This window comes from Helianthus annuus, chromosome 1 (genome assembly GCF_002127325.2).
Source record: "Helianthus annuus cultivar XRQ/B chromosome 1, HanXRQr2.0-SUNRISE, whole genome shotgun sequence".
NCBI lineage: Eukaryota > Viridiplantae > Streptophyta > Magnoliopsida > Asterales > Asteraceae > Helianthus > Helianthus annuus.
Genome location: NC_035433.2, coordinates 24,220,725 through 24,243,420, shown reverse-complemented (window position 1 = coordinate 24,243,420; position 22,696 = coordinate 24,220,725). Strand labels below are relative to the sequence as shown.

The 22,696-nt window shown below is 34.5% G+C and overlaps 1 protein-coding gene across 13 annotated transcripts; it reads right to left on the bottom strand.

Annotated features, from left to right (window-relative positions):
• Positions 1 to 1,780: 1,780 nt before the first annotated feature.
• Positions 1,781 to 6,107, bottom strand: LOC110944872 (FIP1[V]-like protein). 13 transcript variants are annotated; one of them, XR_004873016.1, is made up of 11 exons: positions 5,883 to 6,102; positions 5,560 to 5,633; positions 5,385 to 5,453; positions 5,150 to 5,235; positions 4,684 to 5,007; positions 3,915 to 4,245; positions 3,237 to 3,482; positions 3,033 to 3,122; positions 2,893 to 2,958; positions 2,679 to 2,813; positions 1,781 to 2,304 (listed from the first exon to the last, which is right to left on the bottom strand). XR_004873016.1 is itself a non-coding variant. In XM_035980062.1 (8 exons), the coding sequence occupies exons 5-8, from the start codon at positions 3,069 to 3,071 to the stop codon at positions 2,182 to 2,184; spliced, it is 363 nt and encodes a 120-aa protein (XP_035835955.1). In that variant the 5' UTR covers positions 3,072 to 3,122; positions 3,237 to 3,482; positions 5,195 to 5,235; positions 5,560 to 5,633; positions 5,883 to 6,107; the 3' UTR covers positions 1,781 to 2,181. The 13 variants fall into 13 exon arrangements, 4 of the variants coding, with proteins under 4 accessions (XP_035835955.1, XP_035835928.1, XP_035835941.1 ...); XR_004873018.1 differs by having other exon boundaries at positions 4,684 to 5,235; positions 5,910 to 6,105; XR_002595025.2 differs by having other exon boundaries at positions 4,684 to 5,235; positions 5,883 to 6,104.
• Between the last annotated feature and the right edge of the window lie 16,589 nt (positions 6,108 to 22,696).

The following is a 22,696-nucleotide window of genomic DNA, read 5'->3' as shown; positions in this document are numbered from 1 at the left end:
ATTAACTGGGTTTTATGGCATTTTTCTAAACTAGGTGTTTTATGGCGTTTTAGACTAGGTATTTTCATGGAGTTTTTTTGAACTAGGTGTTTTCATGGCATTTTAGACTAAGTATTTTCATGGCGTTTTTCTAAACTAGGTGTTTTCATGGCGTTTTAACTAGGTATTTTCATAGCGTTTTTCTGAATTGAGTGTTTTATCTGATTTTCAACTGAGTTTTTTCATGGCGTTTTTCTGAACCGGGTGTTTTATGGCCTTTTTAACTGAGTATTTTGATGGCGTTTTTCTGAATTGGGTGTTTTTATGGTGTTTTATTTGAACACCCAGTTCATGTGAGTGGGTTTTTTTGACAATATTACCCCTTAGTGTAATTTAGAATCAATGCTACATGTCACCACCAAAATCGTTCTCACCATTCTCACACTTTTCATCGTTCTCTCTAAATCCTGACCCTATATATATATATATATATAGGGGATGGTTCAAATGAAAACCACTTTTATTGTGAAAACTCGAAAACTAACTAAAAAAGCCTAAAAAATCCTAAAAAACATACAAAAAAAAATTTTTTTTTTACAATTTTTTTTAGAAAAATAGTTACTTTTTATATATGGAAAAAAATTTCAAACAAAAAAAAAATTTGGTTGTACTGCACATGTGCACTAATATGGAAACCCTAAACCACTTAACCCACCCCCACCGACACCCCCCAAAAACCTAAACCCCCCACCCTCCCCCCCCCCCCAAAAAAAAAAAAAACCTAAATTCACCCTCCCACCAAAAGGCTAACCCCCCCCCAAACCTAAACCCCCCACCCTCCCGAAAACCTAAAACTAAACCCTAAACATAAACCCGAAAAAAACCTAACCCCCACCCCCCAAAAACCTAAACCCCCCTCCCCCCCCCCACACCCAAAAACCTAATCCTAATCCTAAACCTCCAAAAAAACTAACCCTAAAAGCTAAACTAGACTCAAAAAGCTAATTTTAAGCATGTAATGTGTAGTACATGTTATATTGCACATGTGCACTACTATAATAATAGTATTGAAAACAAGACGACACCATAAATCTTTTTTTATGTCATAAAAAATATGCTCGAATATACTTGAATGAAAGATAAGAAAATTTGTGATCTTATGGTGCCATTTTTGTTTTAAAATGATAATGTATGTAGAAATGGGAAATGTTTGAAAAGTTATATATTTTTTGTTCCAATTTTACCCCTCCTTCATTAAAAGTCTTCCCCCCTCCTTTTTAGTGGGTTTTAGTTAGTTTTCTAGTTTTCACAATAACTAGTGGTTTTCATTTGAACCTTCCCCTATATATATATATATATATATATATATATATATATATATATATATATACTAGTCGTTTACCCGCGCGATGCGGCGGGAAACATCACTTAGGTTGGTGAGGTTAGGGCTATGTACGGGGGCGGTTCGGTTTTGTGCCATAAGCAAAACCAAATTCGCTATGCAAAGGAAAACACAACACTTGTTAGTAATTCTAAGGATGTGCATGAGAAGGTTCAGTTCAGTTGGGTCATAACTAAAATCTAAATTTCCAGTTAAGGTACTTCAAAACCTGTCATGGGAATTTAAAGAGTTTTAAAAGAATGTAAACAAACCAAACTGTGCCAAGCCAACAAAAGCACAACCATAAGCTCAAAATTAAATAAACCAATCTGCCTGTAATTTCTAATCTATATTTAACATTCAAAGCGTTGACTTGAGGGTGTTCAAGAGCGTCAACATAAGTTGCAACAAATATGTAACTCGGTAAACTCGTATAATAGCATAAACACGTATGATTCATGCATAGATTAAAATGCATATACATGTTTACAAAGTCTACACTTTAATCAAAAAAAAGTCCACATCAAACAAAACTTTATTTGCAGAGAATTAGAGAACCTTTGTGGGCTTTATTATCCATCCAATATTAGCAAAGTGGGCATTTATCAATCGCAAATTTCCAAATGCATAAATGAGGGACCTGAACACTAACCCACACCCCGGTCTTCTTCCAGCTAGCAGCAACTTAGGCCTTGCATTTCAATAATCCAAATGCATAAACGAGGGACCTGAACACTAATTCTCAACTAAAATTTTTCAACGATGTGGGATGAAACGGTTTATCTTTTCAGCTTAACATTAATATAACCATCTGTTTTCCTTTATTGTTGAATGTACTCAAGATTACAAATGGTGCTCGCCATCATCATGTCTCTATATTCGTCTATGATTGGCTTACAAAAGACGTTAGATGTTGTTTTGTAATATATTGACTCCTTAGTCATCTACAAGATAAAAAAAAAGTAATATAAATGAAGAGAAAAGTTTGCTAGCCTACCCTGTTTCAACAAGCACCATAAAGTAGACATAAAACAATCTTTTTCTAATATTTTAGCTTCAGTTGCGAGTACCCAGCGGGGTTCACACATAAAATAAAATAAACATTTGATACTATAACATATTCGAATCACATTTCAAAACTGGTGGGTGGTCGCGATACTTGGGTAATCAGGGGTTGATAAACCTTCAAAATTATTCAAACACTTCAAGGAAGTTGGTTAGTTCTTAGATGGGTTGATAAGCTTTCAAAATTATTCAAAAAGCTATTGGTGTGGATTAGAACAGACTTCGGAAACCATACATTTAAAATCTAGCTCACCAATTGCATCGGAGAGTGTACAGACCCCTTAGCTAAGTCACTTTGCACATCAACTTTTCCAAAGTTACGGTTTTCAGATGAGATATCATGACCTGCTGCTGCAGCTAGCTCTGGGGGGAGATCAGGATCATACTTCTAAAAAATAAACAAAAACGATATTGTTTATTTATCATCAATATCATGAGTATGAACCGCATATAAAAGCAATATATACCTGTTCAGCCCTCCCGCTTTCATAAACGTGAATTTTACTTTGCATTGTAGCCTCTAGGCGATGTTCCTACAAACCAAAATGAAGGCAATATTTTGTAATTATAGCTCACCATTTTCTGCATAAAATTTTGTAACACTGACCAGTTGTTTGCAATATTCCTTCCAGGTTTCCTCATTCATACCGAAGTTAAAAAAAGCTGATATATCAATGCCTTGTAATCTCCACGGTTTCTACTCAAAACCATTGTAGAAGCATAGAAAAATGAATCATCCGCACTTTAATAACCACCTACAGATAATCATCAGCAATCTAGATAAGATATGATAGTGATGTACGGTCATTACTTGTGTGATGGAAGGGTGAAATCTAGTCCACTGCCAAATTCACGACCCACTCCATTGTTGTTCCAACCCGGATGAAAGTTTTTCTACATATTAGGAGGAACGTTTTTTTGTGCCAGCTGGATGCCATTCACCTCCACCTCGACCAGCAAAAGATAACATACTTCCAGGTAGACGAACTTGACCCAGGGCTCCACCAGTTGCTACAGGACTCGCTCCAAGCATAGGTGCAGCACCAGGTCTCACATACTACACAGTTCCCCAAATAAAAAGAGATTAAACTATATCAAGAAGTAACCTTTGTTAATCTAAAATACAAGCTGCGTGTGTGTTGATTGAATATTGTCGTCACAGAAAAGAATAAAAGGTTGTCTTAGCACCATTAACGGTCATTAAATAGAAAACATAAATAATAAAAATCTTCCCCGTATAATCTCAATATAAAATCACATGTAAAACGACCAGCTAGACATCAAAATGCATAAAGAAAGAAAATATATTTTCATTCATCAACAGAAGGAGCCGGTACAACAACATAACCACATTTAGTGGTGGCCCTAATTCAATATTTGCAACAATATGTAAAAAAAGCAAGTTCATTTACCACCTTTTTCGCACTATAAAGTATAAACCAATCTAAAGTACACAAATTTACATGTCAAGATCAGTTGAACACCCTACATGTATACCAACACTTATCACTGGCCTTGAACTGAGAATGAAACGGATTATACCCATGACCGCCGTATCCCATCTTCTGCGCAACCGCACCTCCACCCTCACCTTTGCCAGCATCACCACCCAACAAATCCTTCCTCTCTCCTTCACCACCCTGACCAGCATCTTCTCCCCAATCTTGCATCTCATCCATCAGCAAATGATTATTCATATCAACGTCACTCGTAACAATCACCAAATCGTCACCACCGTCATCGTCTCCTCCATCTAACCCCCCTCCACCATCCATCCCCATCATATTCATCCCCACTGTATTATCATCATTCAACACAATCTGCAAATCATCCTCACTATCACTATCATCCCAATCACTATAAAAATTAACATCTACTACAAAAAACACAATTTTATATAATAAAATTACATTAAAATCATAAAATATTATGTCAATTTTCCTTTTTAAGTTATATTTATGACATAAAAGTACACACCTAACCAAATTATGACATAAATCATATTGTAAAAACATAATTTAAATATAAATGGGTTAAACAGGGCAACCCGCCAACCCGACCGGGTCGACCCGAACCCGTTTAGACTAAACCCAAACCCGCAAATTTCGTGTTAGGTTCGTGTTGTGTTTTTGGGTCGTGTCAGAAATTCGCACCCCTAATTTGTAGCAAAAAAAAACATGTGTAATAAAATTACTCCTACAAATAACATGAATATAAGATAATTATTATATATGTGCAACTATATCTAAAATGTCCACCTGCCATCCAACTCTTGCTGCTTCATATCTAAGCTTATTGCTTCCATTGTTGACTGAGAAGATGTGCTCTTTTCTTTGGAATGATTGTCACTGTTAACTTCTGAACGGGAAGCAAAGAGTTTTAATCATTTAGCAGCATCACCACCCAACAAGTTCCATGGGTACACCACCCCGCTCTCCTTGTGGAGAATCTGATTAAGTAAATGTTACAAAATTAGCCCTTGATCAGATATAGTATGTTCAGAAATGACGCCTTAGTTCAATCACTGTACTGAAACAGTGTGCCCATGGTGCACACAGTGTGATTGCTGCTGTGACCGCAAACTGTAAAAAAATCATTAGAAAAACATAATATCATAATAATTTCCTAAAATTACCAATTACAAGAACAAAAACACCTAAACACAACAATCAATCTACACATTCAAATATTGCACTAAAATTGAAATATCCAAAACAGATTCACCATTATATTCCTGTGAATCAGATCTGATGAATCTAATACCCCTACCAGGGTAAATCTTCTGGCCACTGAATCTGCATAGCTCAATCCTATAACAACAACCAAAGTAAAAGTAAAATTAAACATTATAACCAAATAGCATCTCTAGAAAAACCTAAAATCAAGCATCTATAGCCTATTATTAATCAATACAGTAATTAAATTCGTATATAAACAGGTAATGAAGTGAAAATCATACAGATTTACTGATTTAGTGAAAACCTGAGTTCCTTATGAACAATAAATCAAATTCCGTGCGTTTGAAACCCTAACTTACGCAGACAATAGAAACAATATTGTGTAACATGTTGCAATATAGATATAGATGATGGATATATATGTTGAAGTGATGAATTAAAGATGAGAAAACGTACTTGAGAACCATATTGACGGCCGCAGCTTCCCCTTGTTTGTAAAAGATGAAAACCCTAGCTGATTGAATACAGCCCTAGCAAAAACAATAAAAAGTGAAACAATTTACAAATTGTACCAAATCCGTGTGTGATATGATGTGAAAAGAAACATGGGCTTCTCAAAATCCCCTGCTCTTGATGCAATCACCACAAACACTCAAGAAATGGTGATGTGAAAACCCTAAGTTCAGAGAGAATGAACTGAATCTGAAAAAAGAAACATGGGATTCTCAAAATCCCGAGTCTAAACTGAGATGGGAATCAAAACCCCTAAAAAATCATACCTGTGAATAGAGGAGTTCGAAACTCACAAAGTTCTTGTTTCTTCTCAAGGAATGTGTGATCGAAGGAGTGTGTGGAGGGATCGTAGAGGGTTTGAAGCTGTTGAAGATCTCTGATTGTTTTTCCTTTTGGATCCACAGATCCAAATCCAGATCTTTGAGGGAGGGAGAGAACGAAAATGAAAAAAAGGGGCTCTCAATTTGAAATTTGAAATGAAATTTAGGGTTCTTGTTGGCCGCGTTTTTTGTGTGATTGAGGGTATAACTGGAAAGGTAATTAGTAGTGTGCTTTACTGGGTTGTACATTATGCATTAAAGGTGTTTTAAAGAAATTCATATGACCTTAAGAAGTCCTTTGGATATGTTTATTAATATAGTATAGATATATATATATATATATATTTATATATATATATATATATTTATATAGAGTAAGGTTAACATACAAAAAGCCTTATCATACATCATGTAGGAGACAATGGTAACCGTTGGATCAGGGGTATAATCACGCATGGGACCACATAATCACGCATGGGACCACATAATCACGCATGAGACTATAATCACGCACGTTCTATGATAATAACGCACGTTATATTTTTTGTCATGTATGTTAATGTAGGTTAAGTCGTGAAGTACATTATACTTTCTCTCTCTCTCTCTCTCTCTCTATATATATATATATATATATAGTGAGAGGATCATGAGAAAACTACATATATATGAGAAAACCAGAAAACTAACTAAAAGCCACTAAAAAGGAAGGGGGAGACTTTTAATGAAGGAGTGGTAAAATTGGAACAAAAAATATATAACTTTTCAAACATTTCTCATTTCTCCATAAATTATCATTTTAAAACAAAAATGGCACCATAAGATCACAAATTTTCTTATCTTTCATTCAAGTATATTCGAGCATATTTTTTATGACAAAAAAGATTTATGGTGTGGTCTTGTTTTCAATACTATTATTACACTAGTGCACATGTGCAATATAACATGTACTACAGCATGACATGCTTAAAATTAGTTTTTTGAGTCCAGTTTAGCTTTTAGGATTAGTTTTTTTGGAGGTTTAGGATTAGGATTAGGTTTTTGGGTCTGGGGGGATGGGAGTTTAGGTTTTTTGGGGGGTGGGGGGTGGGGGTGGGGGGGTTTAGGTTTTTTTCGGGTTTATGTTTAGGGTTTAGTTTTAGGTTTTCGGGAGGGTGGGGGTGGGGGGGTTTAGGTTTTTGGGGGGTGGGGGGTTAGGCTTTTGGTGGGAGGGTGAATTTAGGTTTTTGGGGGGGGGGGGTGGGGGGGGGGTTTAGGTTTTTGGGGGTGTCGGTGGGGGGTGGGTTAAGTGGTTTAGGCTTTCCGTATTAGTGCACATGCAGTACAACCAAAAAAAAAATTTATTTTTTTTGAAAATTTTTCTCCACACATAAAAAGTAGCGATTTTTCTATACAAAATTGTAAAAAAAAAAAAAAAATTGGTATGTTTTTTAGGTTTTTTTAGGCTTTTTTAGTTAGTTTTTTGGTTTTCTCATTTAAACTAGTTTTCTCATGATCCATCCCCTATATATATATATATATATATATATATATATATATATATATATATATATATATATATATATATATGTGGAGGGTTCAAATGAGAAGATTTTTTTTTTGTAAGAAGAAAAAAGAAGAAGTTTCAACCAATAACAATGCTTTATTTTACTTCATTTAATATTTGCATTTAATTTTAATATAACGGTATATTGGTAAACTTACATAAATCATTAATTTGTATTCTTCCCCTTTAATAACTAACTAAATTCAATTTGTAACTCATTTTCAAAATATATACTTTTTTCCAAATTAAAAAACAACATAATTTAAAGTGTAGAATAAATCATTAGTTGTGTAGGATAAATTACGAGTTGTATAGGATATATTTTCGAGGTTTATAGGATAAATTTCGACTGTGTAGGATAAAATTCTATAATGTGTAGGGTATATGTAGATAAAGTTTGATATGTGTAGGTGTTGTAGATTATATGTAGGATAATTAATGATTAGTTGACTAATTAATTAAAGAGAAAAAAATTAATGATATGAGTTATAAATGAAATAGTATTTTACTAATATGCCCTTTCTTTTTTTCCTTCTCATATTAAATTTCTTCGCAAATGAACCTTCCCCTATATATATATATATAGAGAGAGAGAGAGAGAGGAAGGTTAACGTACATTACGGCTTAACGTACATCACATACGACTGGTAATTACGCACGTTCATTTTAAAATCACGCACGTTATAACTCAAAAATCCAAAATCACGCATGTTGAAACACAATAATCACGCATATTGAAAACATTAATCACGCATGTTATATAACAAATCACGCAAGTTGTTGTACGTGAAGTACGTTAAGCCGTAATGTACGATATACGTTATATATATATATATATATATATATATATATATATATATATATATATATATATATATATATATATATATATATATATATATATATATATATATATTATATATAGGGGTTTAAATGATAACGTTAAATATTGCGAGAACCGTGAGAATAAATGCATAAGAACTTGGTCAAAAACTATTAAAATTCAAAATTTTATTTACACTTATTATTATTATTATTATTATTATTCGAATAAAATCAAATTTACACATTTATATATACATGTATACGTAAATAAAGAAAATTTATACATCTTTAAGTTTGGCATTTACACATGTGTAAATTTTTTGTATTTACACATGTGTAAAAAATCTAAAAAGAGTGATTTTAAAAGGAAAGAAAATTATTTAAAAAGTAATTTCTTTTGTTAATGTTGTATTTTAATTATAACTAGTTTTTTAGTTTCGCGTTGTGGCGATACGGGGCAAATGATAATGTATAACAAACGTTATTTGAAAACGCAGCATGCTGTTTAGAAAAAATCAAACCGTTAGAATTGGTTCAGTTTATCATCATATCATTTTACGATACCAAATAAATAATTTATTTTTGAATATAAATTCGTTTTTAATAAAAGTTATACGGATCTGGGTAAAAATTAACGAAAATAAGTTATTAAAGAAATATTAAATTAATTGATAAAGTAAAGATGATTTTAAATAAGAAAAAAGAGTAATTAAAAACAAAATTAAATGATACAGAAAATTTGGTTTTAGAAAAGAAAAAAAAATATGTTAAAAGCTAAAAGCTAAAAAAAGGAAAAAATTAAAATATATTTAATGTTAAAAGTAAATATAATTTTTTTTGATATAATAAGATATTAAAAAGCAATATATTATTTTAAATTTAAAATTACTATTCATGTTCCTAAAAAAGAAAAAAATTAAAATATGTTCAATGTTAAAAGTAAATATAAAAAGTATTAATATAATAAGATATTAAAAAGCTATATATTATTTTAAATTTAAAGTTACTATTCATGGTTCTTCATAAACAATATATATATAATATAATTTAAAATTACTATTCATGGTTCTTCATAAACAATATATATATAATATATATATAATATATATATATATATAATATAATATAATATAATATAATATAATATAATATAATATAATATAATATAATATAATATAATATAATATAATATAATATAATATAATATAATATAATATAATATAATATAATATAATATAATATAATATAATATAATATAATAAGGATAGTATTAAAAACATTGATTTTTATTGGTTTTCTCATTCGTTCTCCCGGTTCTCGCGACATATAGCGTTCTCAAGATAACTCTCCCCTATATATATATATATGTAGTGTGAGGCTCTAAATTCACCTTAACATGTTAAAATCAATTTTTTAAAAACTTTTTCGGCGCTTTTTCTTATAAATACATGTAGAAGCATTTTAAATAAAAAATAAAAAAAAACTAAAAATATAAAAAATAAAAAATAGTTAAAATAAAAATATCTTATAAAATTAACTCAACATGTTAAAAATCAATTCTTTAAAAAAATTCAGCGCTTTTCCTTATAAAAATGGGTAGAAACTATTTCAATAAAAAGGGTTAATTACATTTTTCTTTCTTTATGTTTATATATTTTTATTAATATATTAAACATATATTTATATAATAATAATTCCCATTTATATAAATATAAAAAAATAACTAAATTATATGTATAATAATAATTATAATTAATATAAATTAATTAATAAATACTAAACGAGTCGAGCCCGAGCCGAGCTCGAGCTTGAAAAATTACCTTCGAGCCGAGCTCAAGCTTTAGAAATAAAGCTCGAATCGAGCCAAGCTCGAGCTCAAGCTTTCATATGTTAAACGAGCTCGAGCCTGGTCGAGCTCATGCTCGGCTCGTTTGCACCCCTAGTAATTACACTCTTTTCATCAAATGAAATAAAAGACTTTCTTTAGATCTTCCAAAGAAACCATTATTAATATTACTAATAATAATAAGGAAAATTGGTTTTTAATAAACCAACCTTTGCCCCGTTGGTAAATAATCCTACCTATCAACATGTTGATATTCAATGAAATTTCGTTAATTTTTTTTAACTGAAGTTAGTTTTTAAGTTTTATTTATTACACAAACAGTCTTTGTAGTTGTAATTTACTAGTTTTAACTAGTACACATATGTATATATAAAAGTTAATTACATGGCCCTTGACGTTTTTTTTTTTGTTTTACAAAATAGTTAAAACTAGTAAATTATAACTACATGGTTGTTTGTGTAATAAATAAAACCTAAAAACTAACTTCAGTTAAAAATAATTAACGGAAGTTCATTAAGAACCAACATGTTGATAGGTATGATTATTGTATACCAATTACGTAGATAGGATTATTATTTACCAACGAGACAAAGGTTGATTTATTAAAAACCAATTTTCCTAATAATAAACAAAACTTATGAGATATTTATGAATAAGTAATTAGTTAAACATAATAATAAACGAGGAGAAAAATTATTTAATATTTTACAATTATACCCTTAGATCTTTTTCTTCTCAATTAAATTTTCTTCTCTCCTCCTTTGAGTAGAAAATTTATTTGACAAGAAAAAGATCTAAGGGTATAATTGTAAAACATTAAATAGTTTATTATTATTATATTTAACTAATTAATTAGTCATTAATATCTCATAAGTTTTGTTTATTATTATTAGTAATATTAATAATGGCTGCTAGGAAGATATGAAGAAAGTCTTTAATTTCATGTGTTTAAAAGAGTGTAATTACCCTATATAAAATAAGACTCCATTGCTATAAAAAAATCACAATGGCTAATTTCTTGGCTATCGTCCTTCTCTTTTTAATCTCGGCATTTTCATGCGTAGATTCAACTAATTTATCATAACAAAATTGCATTCTAAATCCTAATTGGCATATGTTCGTAATAAATGGCTTCCCTAATGAGCTTATCAAAGCACATATTCGTGATGATGGTGGTTTCCCAAAATGTTCCCATTGTCCAATACCTCCGGGGGGAATTTGTGAGTTGGTACTTCTGTCCAATTGGGCATTGGTATTATGGTGACTTCACTAGAGGTTCAACTCAAAAACTGTACAATTGTATAGGAAACACATTGACAATTTTTGTGGCCATAAATGTCTGTCGGATACCGAGCATTATTATTGGTTAGTTAAACTAGACGGATTTTATGTAGCTAAGAAGAACTTGTCTTTATCAGATCCAAATTGGAGTTATGAAAGTACTTGGATTTAAGTAATGTGTATTTTGGCTTACTTTAAGGAAGTATCAATCAAATATAATAATGTTTTTTTTCCGGATTTAGTTCAATGTTAGATTCTTATGTGTTTGTATTTAAGCACATTCCTATTCCAAAAATTACTAACTACTTTTGAAAGATTTAAATTTCAGATCAAGTTCCTTCAAATTCAAATTCATATGTAAATTCTAATTCAAATTCCAAAGCATTGTAGGAATGAAACACACACTTAGGAAACGCCTAGGGACTTTCCATCAACCACCTCACTTCTTCAAATTAAACATTTTAACTCCCCCCTCTCCTCTTGTTCTCTGTAACACCCTGCGTTTTTTAAGTCAAAGTCAGAAAAGTCAAACGAAGAAAAGATTCCTAAATGCGATCTGTGTCACTCCTTGCTTAACTATTGATTGTACGCCATTGACTTTTAATCCATTACTTGTAATTATGTACTTTAGTTGTATTATGTGGAGTATCTGTAATGATCGCAGTCTAATGGCAATCTAATCGTATGTTTTATCGCGTGTTTAATCGCTAATCTATCGCTAATCGTCTCGCGATCGCGTTCGCAACTTGATTAGTAGGTTCTGTATATTGTTTTACGTGTGTGTGCTATTTATGTGTTACTTGTGCATGTTTATTATTATGTTGGTGGTGATTAATCGTAAACACAACCGCAACCCTATCGCAACGCAATCTAATCGCAAACGCTAAATGCAAGGTTATTTATGGTTGTTGTGTGTAGTTAGGTTATATGTGTAAACTATTATTTAAACTATCGCATCGCTTATTTTACACTCGCTTAAACGCATCGCCTCGCCCAACGCGCGAAACGAAACATCGAAACCCAACCTCGCCGGAGACATTCAATCGAATGACGATTCGATCTGATGACCATCTGATCGGATGGTAATTCGATTGGATTGCCCTCCGATCCGTTACACTGCACGACCTTTCCTCTTTTGGAAACCTATAAATACCCCCTGTCACCTCAGAAATAATGATGTGATAGCTCTCTCTCCGGCCAGCGCGTTCCAGCCCTCTTTTCTCTCGATTTCTCGCGATTCTTGTAAGTTTGCAACTTAAATCTTGTACATCTATCATCTACACACACTTCTTCATCATTTTCACCGTTGAATCTTAACTTTTCACCATGAAATCGGCTGATTTGAGGTGTTCTAGGATGGTGTCATCATCGGGTTCTTATGAACTTCAAGATCTGAGAAATTTCCATCTGATTGAGCACTGTTTTCATCTTAATCTAAACATTTTCGAGATTTATAAGAATTGGAAGATGGTTTTATAACCTTCTTTCAACCCTTTTACATTCATACACTCAAAATCGATAGAATCGGAGCTCATCCAGACCTTCTGCTCGTTCCCAAGTGAAGTGTCGGTCTGAGATCTGATTCCTATCAATGAGATAACGGACTAGCGGGATAGACATGAAGAACTGTCAAGAATGGTTAATTGGTCAAACGGGGTGATTCCCAACCGACCAGATAACTTGGGCTTGGTGGGGTTTCCGTTGTTCAGCATGTGGTCATAACCATCTCGATCAGACCGCAAACTTTTCAAACTTAACAAATTTCAAAAACAAGCAAGGTACCTGACGGACTGCCATCCGATCGGATTGCCATCCGGTCGAACGACAATCCGATCCAAATTGGAGTTATGAAAGTACTTGGATTTAAGTAATGTGTATTTTGGCTTACTTTAAGGAAGTATCAATCAAATATAATAATGTTTTTTTTTCCGGATTTAGTTCAATGTTAGATTCTTATGTGTTTGTATTTAAGCACATTCCTATTCCAAAAATTACTAACTACTTTTGAAAGATTTAAATTTCAGATCAAGTTCCTTCAAATTCAAATTCATATGTAAATTCTAATTCAAATTCCAAAGCATTGTAGGAATGAAACACACACTTAGGAAACGCCTAGGGACTTTCCATCAACCACCTCACTTCTTCAAATTAAACATTTTAACTCCCCCCTCTCCTCTTGTTCTCTGTAACACCCTGCGTTTTTTAAGTCAAAGTCAGAAAAGTCAAACGAAGAAAAGATTCCTAAATGCGATCTGTGTCACTCCTTGCTTAACTATTGATTGTACGCCATTGACTTTTAATCCATTACTTGTAATTATGTACTTTAGTTGTATTATGTGGAGTATCTGTAATGATCGCAGTCTAATGGCAATCTAATCGTATGTTTTATCGCGTGTTTAATCGCTAATCTATTGCTAATCGTCTCGCGATCGCGTTCGCAACTTGATTAGTAGGTTCTGTATATTGTTTTACGTGTGTGTTCTATTTATGTGTTACTTGTGCATGTTTATTATTATGTTGGTGGTGATTAATCGTAAACACAACCGCAACCCTATCGCAACGCAATCTAATCGCAAACGCTAAATGCAAGGTTATTTATGGTTGTTGTGTGTAGTTAGGTTATATGTGTAAACTATTATTTAAACTATCGCATCGCTTATTTTACACTCGCTTAAACGCATCGCCTCGCCCAACGCGCGAAACGAAACATCGAAACCCAACCTCGCCGGAGACATTCAATCGAATGACGATTCGATCTGATGACCATCTGATCGGATGGTAATTCGATTGGATTGCCCTCCGATCCGTTACACTGCACGACCTTTCCTCTTTTGGAAACCTATAAATACCCCCTGTCACCTCAGAAATAATGATGTGATAGCTCTCTCTCCGGCCAGCGCGTTCCAGCCCTCTTTTCTCTCGATTTCTCGCGATTCTTGTAAGTTTGCAACTTAAATCTTGTACATCTATCATCTACACACACTTCTTCATCATTTTCACCGTTGAATCTTAACTTTTCACCATGAAATCGGCTGATTTGAGGTGTTCTAGGATGGTGTCATCATCGGGTTCTTATGAACTTCAAGATCTGAGAAATTTCCATCTGATTGAGCACTGTTTTCATCTTAATCTAAACATTTTCGAGATTTATAAGAATTGGAAGATGGTTTTATAACCTTCTTTCAACCCTTTTACATTCATACACTCAAAACCGATAGAATCGGAGCTCATCCAGACCTTCTGCTCGTTCCCAAGTGAAGTGTCGGTCTGAGATCTGATTCCTATCAATGAGATAACGGACTAGCGGGATAGACATGAAGAACTGTCAAGAATGGTTAATTGGTCAAACGGGGTGATTCCCAACCGACCAGATAACTTGGGCTTGGTGGGGTTTCCGTTGTTCAGCATGTGGTCATAACCATCTTGTGACACCCCAGGAAAACCAGTGAACAGTACAGTTTACCTAGCTTCCTCAGTGAGTGCATACCAAATTTCGGGACGAAATTTCCAATTAGTTGGGGATAATGTGACAACTCGAACTTTAGACATGCTTTGATGTAACGTTACGTGCTCATGAGAACTGAATTATATGATTTTAAATGAATAATTGTTTACGTGTGTTGTGTATGTATGAATGTTATGTGTTGCACGAGCCCAAACTACACAAACCGGCCACACAAAGCCCTTTGGGCCACTCCTTGTGCACGCGGACCATTAGACAACCAAGTGGGCTCGGCCCACTCCCCACTCGCAACACAAAACCGAGTTAGGGGTTTTGTTTTACCATTTTTGCAAATCACAAACACACACAAACCCTAGAAGCTTTGCTCTCTCTCTCTCTCGGCTTGTTGAGGAACCGACGGCACAAGGCCATCCGACCACCCTCTTGTTCGGATCACATCTCGTTACTTGTAATCGGTTAGTATATTATCTATGATTATGTGTTTTATGCTTAGGTGATGCCATGATAAATCGGATTGTATGATTTAGTATTCGGTTGGTATGAGTTATTTGATTGTGCTCTTGTTAATCGGTTTCTGTGAATGATGATCATGTTTTCATACGAAATAGGTTGCATGAGTGATTTGTTAATTGGTCCGGATTGATGTTTGTAATCGGCTGAGATGATTCTGTTTGTACATGCGAATTAGGGTGCATGCTAGGATGGTGTTATGATTAGGATTCGGTTTAGTGTTGGTTGATAATCCGATTATTGATTTGATACGGTTATGAATTTGCTAAATGATGAAGGTTTGAAGACATTATGAATATGATTGAATGTTGTACAATCCTTGTTTGATCTGATTTCCGAAACTGCCTAAGTGTTTGCTGAAATCACGGAGTTTAATTGACTAGAATTATGGAAACCAGTTACACAGCCAGTTGCGACTCAGATTGCGGGTCGAAACCTCCCCGTCTCGACTCGAAACCACAAACAGCACCAGCCGAAACCACGGTTGCGAGTCCCGTTGCGACTCGTAACCAGACCATGATGAACCGAGATCTCCATTGCGACTCGCAACCAGCTGTTGCGACTCGTAATCTCCGGTTGCGACTCGAGATCTCCGTTGCGACTCGAGACCACCCTTTACACGCACACTGTTGGGCCTTCACTGTCACGGGCCCAATCTATTGAGCCCAACGATTTGAATTGTGGACTGTTTATTAATGGACTTGTATGTGTTTGCTATTTGGGCCGATTGAGAATCTGGATTGTTTTGTTATTGGGCTGCTTATGTCATTGGGCCGGGTATGAATGGACTTAGAACAATTGGATCCTCACATGCTATGTCTTATCTGTTTACGTGCGTACATGTTTGCCATGACTATACGTGATTACTATATACGTGCTATATACGAACCTGACTCGTATAATAACCATGATAGGACGTGAGTGATCATTTACTTGCTACTTGTACTTTCTGTGTATCTGCCGAGCAAACCAAGGTGAGTTCACACAGCCAAGGCATGGGATTCCCGGGTTGGGAATTGGGTTGGATATGATGAAATGGAATGATTACTCGTACTTACGCATATACCAGACTATAGACCATCGTCCTCAGGTTAGTCAGGACACGTTACGTAAAGCCTACGTAACCCAGATCTTTTGCCATATGTCTCCCGGGTCGGGAAGGACACGTTACGTAAAGCCTACGTAACCCAATACCCTCCACTGGCTTCCAGATCGGAAGGCCACGCTGCGTAAAGCCTACGTAGCCCCCACGCGTACCACTGTCCTCGGGGAAGGGCACGTCACGTAAAGCCTACGTGACCCTGTACGTTTTCCTGTTCTCGGTAAAGAAGAACACATGGTCGGAAGTTAGTCTAGTAAGTACCGTTAATGAGAAGCCCTCATTAACCAGGATGAACATGGGAAGCCCCACCTTTATTACACACTAGTATGGGAAGCCCCCACTAGCTATACTTATGCATTACTTTATGAACTTACTTTCTGTGAACTCGCTCAACTAGTTTGTTGATTATTTGCTGCATGCCTTGCAGGACCTTAGGTATACTTGGGAGCTTGCACAGGGAAGGAGCAGGTCGTTGTGGGCAGATGGATCGTTAATGATGTCGAACTCATAACTCGTTTTGAATTTACTTTACTATGCTTCCGCTACTTAAAACAGTATTTGGTTTTGAAACATCAATCATGTCATGGTGACTTACGTTAATTACTTTTATTATTATTAAATGCTATGTTTGATATGATTGATGGCTTGATCCTGGTCAGTCACGCTCCCAAGCGGTGGTATTCCGCGGGTGGATTTTGGGGGTGTGACACATCTCGATCAGACCGCAAACTTTTCAAACTTAACAAATTTCAAAAACAAGCAAGGTACCTGACGGACTGCCATCCGATCGGATTGCCATCCGGTCGAACGACAATCCGATCAGATTACTTGTGACCTTTTTCTGAACACTTAAACCTTTTGCATAATTTTCAATTTCATCAGCTTCTAAACGAATAAGTCATCTGATCGAATGACCATCCGATCGAATGACTATTCGACCAAGAGGCCAACCTTGAGATGTCCCGCTTAAACGGATTGTAATCCGAATGACCTGAAAGGTAGAGATACTTCTCTCATTTCAAAATTCCAAAATGAACACTTCAAAGCCATCATACATAAACACATCCTTACCAAACGAATGTCAATCCTGTGACAATTGGCACCAAACCGGTAATTTCCGTACACCTTAATTAGCATTTAATAACTGCAATTATGTGCTTAATTGTCAGCAATGTCTGAACACATGTTAAACAAGTGAATTCATGCACGTTGTATACTACAAAATACTGCTTTATGCATAAACGAGAGCGTTGCGTCAAAAATACTAAGTAAACTCACCGGTAAGACACAATGTGTCAACAGAACTGCAGAAAGCAGTCAGACATTAGAATTGAGGCCTAGTGTAAGTCCAACGACAAGAATACATTAAAACCCAAGAATACATATAAGGGTTTAATTTATAGACATTGTGAAAGCAAAAATAAGCACTAAAAAGCACCCGAAACGCACTTTAAGTGCAGAATTTATATAATTCAGCAATAATTCAGCATTTTGGCACTGAAATATTATGCAAAAATGTCATTTTATTATCTAGAATATTTCCCTAAGTGTTGGGAATCGAAAGGGTACATGAAAGGTACTTAAAAGACACTAGAAAGTGTAATTTAACACTTAAACGAATCGGTGTCTAACCGAACAACCGCACTTTACCCGGAACATGAAAATATTGACATTAATACTATTCGTCTTTTTCTGAGCCAGTTAGGGTCTCTGAATACCCTAACACCCGTCCTAAAACACTACACACAACTAACCGGGTTAAGTACCTAACTAACTCACTTAACCTAACTACTAACTAACTAATTTAGTTGGAAACAAACTAGGACCCCCCCCCCTTTCCTAACCGTCCCCAACTAGAGGGGGGACACACTTTCCTTCTTTTGATTATTATAATCCCCTTGGTCCCATATCTAGAGAACATAAGGTCCTTTGGACCATAACCTTAATCTTTGTCTATAAGTTCCAAGTCTTGCACACATGAGCAATCACATTTCACAACTCCACTCAAACTCTCTCTCTCTCTCAAAGAAGCTCACGGCCAAACATCCCTTGATCATACATCCATTTTCGAGTTTGGTTCATCCCATTCCAACATCATACAAGCTACAAGGATCGCATATTAGGAGGCTTGGTGCACTCGGAGCTCGAAGAACCTCTTTCTCTAGCTTTTATCCACCACATTCGCGTCTAGATTCTTCCCTAGCCTCGAGCTAGTGGTATGTTGCTTAAAACACATTCTTGAACTATTTTGAAGTGGTTAATGTGATATGTAATGATTAAAACTCGAAATCTTACAAAGTGGTGCATTAAAGTCTACTAAAAACATGAAAAATGATGGTTAAAAGCTCACTAGTTGTGTAAATGTTGTAGTAATTGAAATTTGTGATTATTTAGACCCGATCTATGTTGTGGTAGCTCGGATCATCGTTTAACCCGGTTTGGTCATGATCATGAATCGTGACATAAGGTTGTTTTGAATGAAACAAAGGTTAAAGGGTGAAGCTCCACCACATACGAATCATGAACTTGTGTAAAAGCGTTTTACTTGTGAAATAGTGTTTAAAACTAGCCGATCTATGTATCTACAAGTGGTATTTTCAAAAGACCAAGCGTCAAAAGAAATCACATGTTCTAAACCGGATCTTACACAAACAAAAGTGATTTTTGTGAACAAACAAGTGTGTGGACACTTGTGTAACAAAAGTTTTTAGCAAGGAAATAATTTTCGTAAAAACCGACTAGAAGTTGTGAAACTTCATATTCTTTAAAAATAAGGTTTTTAAGAAATTAAACTTATTTATAAAGATAACAAGACTTACTAAATGTGCTAGTAAGTTACTACACAATTTTGGTAAATATCCAAGTTCAAGAAATGGAGAAATTAGTGATTGTTGTTGATGGTTATGGTTGATAATTGTTGTTGATTATTGACGATTTAAAAGAAAATAAACACATGTTTTGAAAACATGGGAATCCTTCATTTTTAGGGGAAACTCTGTCAAAATTTTTATAAATTTTGACACTTAGAAAAATATAAGTTTTTGAGGAACTCATTCCCTAAAAATGTATTTAAGAGTATTACCACGGTTTCTCTAATTTTTGGTGATAAGAAATGAGGATTTCTTCAAGAATAAAAATGGACATAAGTATGTATTTTTGAAAGAAAAATATATATTATTTACCACCAACTCTTGTGCTAAGTGTATATATTATGTGTTATACGTGCTAGCGTATTAAGACGTAAAAATACACTAAATACTCATGAGGAGTATAAACATGAAAATACACATACAATATACAAGACACATAATTCGGGTGCAAAGTGCAAAACACGAGATACTTATATTAATTTGCGAGAAAATAATATAAGTAAGATACTTAGTTAAAAATATAAAATATTTTTAACACAAGAATATATACACAAAAGAGAGTGACTGTACTTGTGCGATGCAAGTCTAGTGACTAACGTTAAGAAAACGCGTATAGGTTACGACGTTAATTAAGCAAATCCGGTGAAGTTTACGACGCACAGGAACGCAAAGTTGTCAGTTCATGCTTGTCACACCCCGAAATATCAGAGCATTGGTGTGACTGGACCGGTATCTTCATTGCACAGCGGAAGAAAATAAGCTAAGACTTCTAGAAAATGAACGCCACTAAGTACTCGAATCTCCATTGGGTTCTCCTATTCCAACCGTTCCATAGTTTTGAAAATGCAACCTGAGAAAGAACATGCGGAAAAAGTCAACATAAAGTTGAGCGAGTTCATAGTTTGTTTTGAAAAGATTTAAAAGAAATCTTTTTGATAACCGGTTTTAAAGTTTTTGAGAAAGTATAGTAAAATTATTTTCTTGGCATGATATATGAAAAACTGTGAGTCTAGCCCACAATAGTCTTTGTGCATTGCACGAGAGAGAGTGGGCCGAGCCCAAACGAAAGTCTTTGTAAGCAGGACCAACACGTCCTCTTACTTGTACATAAGTTGAAAACGTTACCCAAGTTTGTAAATCCATGTATTTGTGAGTTTACATCAAATGAACCTTAAAAACATTTGAAAGTTCAGTTTATAAGTAGGTATGTAATGCGTCTATGAACATGTTGATCATTAATGTGTAGCTAAGACATTAATATGTGTGCCGACATAGGAAGCACTCAACCCGGTAGACGATTTAAGTGTCGATTCACTTCGACAGGGACACAAAAGCACTCTAAGTGGCCTCACAAGGACCGTGAGTGGGGCTCGCCCGTACCCGATAGATCTACCCCCTGTTCCGTGGTCCTTAAAAGGATTAATGGTGCCTAAGTTAGCGCCTATTCGCACGTGATCCAAGAGTTCATTCCATAGCTTAATCATACCCTAGTTAATATGTATTTCAAAAGAAAAAGGGGGACATAAACCCATTGGGTTGTCTCGTTGTTCGTACGCAGAACAACCCAGTCCCGTTGTAGTAACTAGGACATTCCTGTCACTAGTCATGAAAATCATGCACGTTTTGTAAAACCGGTATGTTTGTATAAATTGTTCGTAAACCATTCCAGTTTGTTGAAATTTAATTTCAAATTGGTTTAGAAATGTGAGTTTTCGTTCATCGAAATATAGTTTAACTTTGCAAAACTTTGCATGTCTTTCCACCCCCGAAAACATTTATAAAAATGTAAAACAGTAAAAAGTGGGGGTTATGAACTCACCTGATGTGCAAACAAATGTGTCAAAGCAAATAGCAAATAGCAAAGTCCTTGTCTACATGAACTAACCTCCTCGTGCCCTAAAGCATAAAGGACATCTTAATGTCTATACAATGTTACAAGCATGCAAGTTGGTCATGTGTCAAGTTCACCCAACTAACTAGTCTGCCCAATAAATATATTTGTAAATATTTATTTTTATTTTTATTTTTATTTTTATTTTTAGAAAAGATAGTCTCATATAATCCATCGTGTATTTGATTCGAAACTCGAAAGTGGTTTAATAGTACGTCGTTCTTTTTGTAAACATATCTATTCATACTTTCCGTCAAAAATCCAATAGGGCGCATAAATTCAAGTAACAAATGAAATAAGTATTGTACTCTGTAAACAAATATATCACATATATGTTCTACAGTTTTTAAACCATAAGACTGCTCGGTATGGTGCCGGAGAAGAAGACGTCGCCGGAGCAAGACCGAGGGGGGCGGCGTGGGAGGACGGGCGTCACCAAGGGGGGCCCACATGTTTTGGTCCGTCGCAAATGGCACAACTCTGACGGGGAGGACGGGACGTAGGGGGACGGAGGGGCGGCGGCGTGGGAGGACGGTGGTGATGTGGCGGCGCCGGGGTGGAGGACGCTACCATACCGAGTAGCCTAAGCAATTATTGTTAGACATCCATAAATATATAATCATATAATTCGTTTTCTTGTTTTATAAGGATATGGTTATTGTAATTCTAAATATATTCTAAAAGGGTATGGTAAATTATATAATTCTTGAACTGTTCAAATACCGATATACTTATGAACCAAATAACCATATAATTTATGTTTATCAAAAAAAATCCATACGCATAAATTTCTAAAGAATCCCAAAACAAAATAAATTATTATAAAAAGCCAAGAATTGCTTTTTTTTTTTTGTGTGTGTGAATTTTAACAATTTACGTTTTGGAAATTTGGGTCATATAATATGTATATTTTTTTTTTTGTGAAAGTTCATGTACTTTGGTGTTTACATAAATATGAAATAATTAAATATATAAACATGTATATGTAGAAAAAAAAAGACACATAATTTATACATGTAATCTTGTTTAAAGAACTTTCTTGTATCTTTTTAGTTTTAGGACGTGAATGAAACTAATATACGTTGGGTGAACAAGGCTTATTTATAGATAGAAATCTAAGTAAAACATAGACATAAAACTAAGATTAAGAGGGTTCGTACCATTTGTAATGGATGGAACAAAATGTTAGGATGATGAAACTTGAACTTGAAAGTTTAATTTAGACTTTAGGCCCTTGTTTGTGAGTTTGATAGTCTCAGCCATCAAAGACAGGGAGAGGACGAGAGATAGAAAGAGAGATATAAAGGGGTGTATGTTGATGGTAGAGTGTTTGAAGCTAAAGCTTTTGTAGGTTCCAAAAATATAAGGAAGTATTGTATAGATATTTTATAAAAATATCAATGGTTTGAGATATGATAGGCAGATAGGG

Coding starts and splice junctions, on each gene's coding strand:
- LOC110944872 (XM_035980062.1), bottom strand. CDS start 3,071: ATGAATGAGGAAACCTGGAAGGAATATTGCAAACAACTG. Junction 2,959..3,032: donor AGGAATATTGCAAACAACTG/GTCAGTGTTACA, acceptor TTTGGTTTGTAG/GAACATCGCCTAGAGGCTAC. Junction 2,305..2,678: donor TACACTCTCCGATGCAATTG/GTGAGCTAGATT, acceptor TTTATCTTGTAG/ATGACTAAGGAGTCAATATA.